We start from the raw sequence: 2934 nt of genomic DNA, 5'->3' as shown, positions 1-2934 counted from the left end.
TTCAGTTTCAGTAGACAAATTCTGTTTTATTGACAAGACCAGCAGTGTAGACACAAGGCATGAGGGCCGCTCAGCACATGAGACCCACCCGATAAAGAACGCCTGAACCTTACTTCAGCTGGACTTTAGACACACGGACCAACGAAAAGAGTCATTAAAAATATACAATGGACTGAGAACCCCTTAAAAATAACCCATCACAACTGTACAGCGGTTTGTTAATAAGTCGTCATACGTTACAAAACATGCATTCCCGTCTTTACTCCACAGCTGTCAATCTTACAATATTAACCCATTGCACAAATAAAAAAATCATAAAAAAAACGTACATACTAAATCAGTCACAGATGCAGCACGCAAGATGTGTGGCCCCTTCATACTGGTCCGACATTGGGACCCTTATCAGAAGCTTGTTTGTTTGAATAGTGTTGGGGGACACGGGGCCATGGGAAACGGCCTGAGGTAAGCAGCAGCACTGAGCGCTCGGCTTGGATTAAACACCACCTGAAACACGGAAATCAAGAGAGAAAAGCGTCTAAAAGGTTGAATCTGTTTCTGTTCTTCAAAGTACGAAATGACATCGTTTCACCAGAAACTGGTAACACTAGTAAAATATTACATAAAAAAAAAAAGAGCTGATCAAAAAGGTGAAATGGTGAATTAAAATTCATGATACGAGTAAAAAATGCACAAAACATTTATGTAAAAAACAAACGGTTGATACCTGAAATATGTATAGAATAACTCAACATGAACAGGAATGTCTCAATGTATACATGGTTCTTTTTCCGATCGCCAGAAGAGAAACCCGATGTTTAAATAAAGTTAAATACAGCGAGCTCAGCACCACGGCAGATTAGTATTGATGGTTCCGGTGAGCTCCGAGGCAGTTCACTCTGAGATGGAAAAACACCCAATCATCTTTTACTGAAGGACTTGGATATAAATTTTACTTTAAAGTACTTGAGTTGCTAAATCGCACAGCTAGAGTTGGTTTAAAATAAAAACAAAGCCCCAGTGATAATACGTAGGATAAGAGCTTAAGTCCTCGCAGTAACTGAACTGCTTTTAAACGGTTCTCTGGAGTGGAACATTCCAGAAGCAAACGTTCAAATGTAAATTTAAAGCCCTGGTTACAGTAGTGCACCATGCCTGTCCTGTATCCCCTGGTCTGCCACTAGTTGGCGGTACTTCAACAAACCGTACTGATACAACCTATATCGCCGAATATACTTTTAATTTTTAACCGTCGATAAACTTGAGGCAATAAATTATTACTATAGGTTTAAATTATTAAACCTAACAGCTGCGTTTGATTTTCACATTTTGCCATAAAGCAACTGAATTAACCGAAAAAAGTGCTAAGTCGCGTCAAATTCCTTCCGAACAACCGAAACCCCCCCGATTCTTCGATAGATAGCTTCATCTTTTTAAGTAGTGCAACAAGACTTCCGACAAGACAAACCAACAACTGTACAACAACCAAACCAAAAATCAACAAACCGATCCAACGGAAGAACCGAAACCAAAACCAAACCTTGAAAACAAAACCCGAAGCGCTACGAGGAACAGCGGAGACGTGGAGACGCGGCGACGCCCGAAGGACCCCCCCCTGCGTCTCAGTGTTCCCTCTTGATCTTGCGCCCGGCGTCCACCTCGTCCAGACCGGTGGCCGACAGCGACTCCTGCAGCTCGCGGAGCTGCGAGTGGGTGCGGGGGGGCTGCTTCTTCAGCTTCTGCAGGTGGAGGTCGATGGGGTCCAGCTCGGGCTCGCTGGCCGGGACCGGCAGGTAGCCTCCGTCCCGGGGAAGACACATGCACCAGCCGGCGCCCGCCAGGTCCAGCTCGCTGTACTGGAACGACTTCTTCAGCAGCCGGAAGTCCACCATGTCACTGGACTCGCTCATGTCCACCAGAAGGTTCCAGAAGGCACAGCTCAGCATGATGCCCAGCAGCTGGGAGGGGCAGGGGGGAGAGGATGCACAGGAGAGTGTGTGTGTGTGTGTGAGCACATGTGTGTGTAGGCTTGTCTGTCTATACGTGGGTGTGGGCGTGTGTTTTTGTACATATGTGTGTGTGATTGTGTGTGTGATTGTGTGTGTGTGTGTGTGTGTGTGTGTGTGTGTGTGTGTGTGTATGTGTATGTTTGCAATTGTGTGCGAAGGCTTGTGTATTTATGCATGCGTGTGTGTGTTTGTACATTTTTGTGCATGCACGTTGAGTTCACATGCGTGCGTGTTTGTACATTTGTGTATATGTACGTTGAGTGCACGTGTGTGTGTGTGTGTATGTGTGCGTATGGACAGACTCTGCAGTTCTACAGTTTCTCTGCAGAGGTAATTATTGTGTTTTTTTGGGGCAGATAGATGGTCTGATCAGGGCCAACATCTCCAGATAATGTGTTGTTTAGAGCAGTCAGGACGAGATGGTTCATCCAGAGCTCAGTGGAGCGGAGAGAGAATTCATCTACAGAACAACTCTGCTGCCACGGCGGCCATATGTCACTCCTTCACTCTGTCACTCCTTCACTCTGTCACTCCTTCACTCAGTCACTCCTTCACTCTGTCACTCCTTCACTCTGTCACTCCTTCACTCTGTCAGTCTTTCACTCTGTCACTCCTTCACTCTTACTCCGTTTAGAAAATCTGCCCCTCATGACATCACAAGTGGGCGTGTCCACCTAGATGTGTGACGGAGAGATGAGCAATGTTTGCTACAGTCCACTGGGTAGGCTGGTAGACTGATCTAGCCAGCACACATCTAGGTGGACACGCCCACTTGTGATGTTATAAGGGGCAGATTTTCAAAACGGGTTGTAAGGCTAATCCCACTCACACCCGGTGGCATGTCATGGGACCTTTAAGTGATTGACAGATATCACTTCAAACTGACATTTGGTTAATATCACTTCAAACTGACATTATGTTTGGTTAA

The 2934-nt window shown here is 45.6% G+C and overlaps 1 protein-coding gene across 1 annotated transcript in view; it reads right to left on the bottom strand.

Moving 5' to 3' along the window:
- zgc:110329 (uncharacterized protein LOC550500 homolog) overlaps positions 1 to 2934 on the bottom strand; it is a 16175-nt gene continuing 13241 nt past the window's right edge. Inside the window, exon 8 of the mRNA XM_060066066.1 lies at positions 1 to 1955. Within this exon, the coding sequence (XP_059922049.1) occupies positions 1620 to 1955 (336 nt within the window). The 3' untranslated portion in view covers positions 1 to 1619. The remainder of the gene's footprint in view (positions 1956 to 2934) is intronic.

Source organism: Gadus macrocephalus, chromosome 11 (assembly GCF_031168955.1).
Source record: "Gadus macrocephalus chromosome 11, ASM3116895v1".
NCBI classification, from domain to species: Eukaryota; Metazoa; Chordata; class Actinopteri; order Gadiformes; family Gadidae; genus Gadus; species Gadus macrocephalus.
Note: the sequence above shows the minus strand (reverse complement) of the source record. Positions and strands in the feature narration are given on the sequence as shown.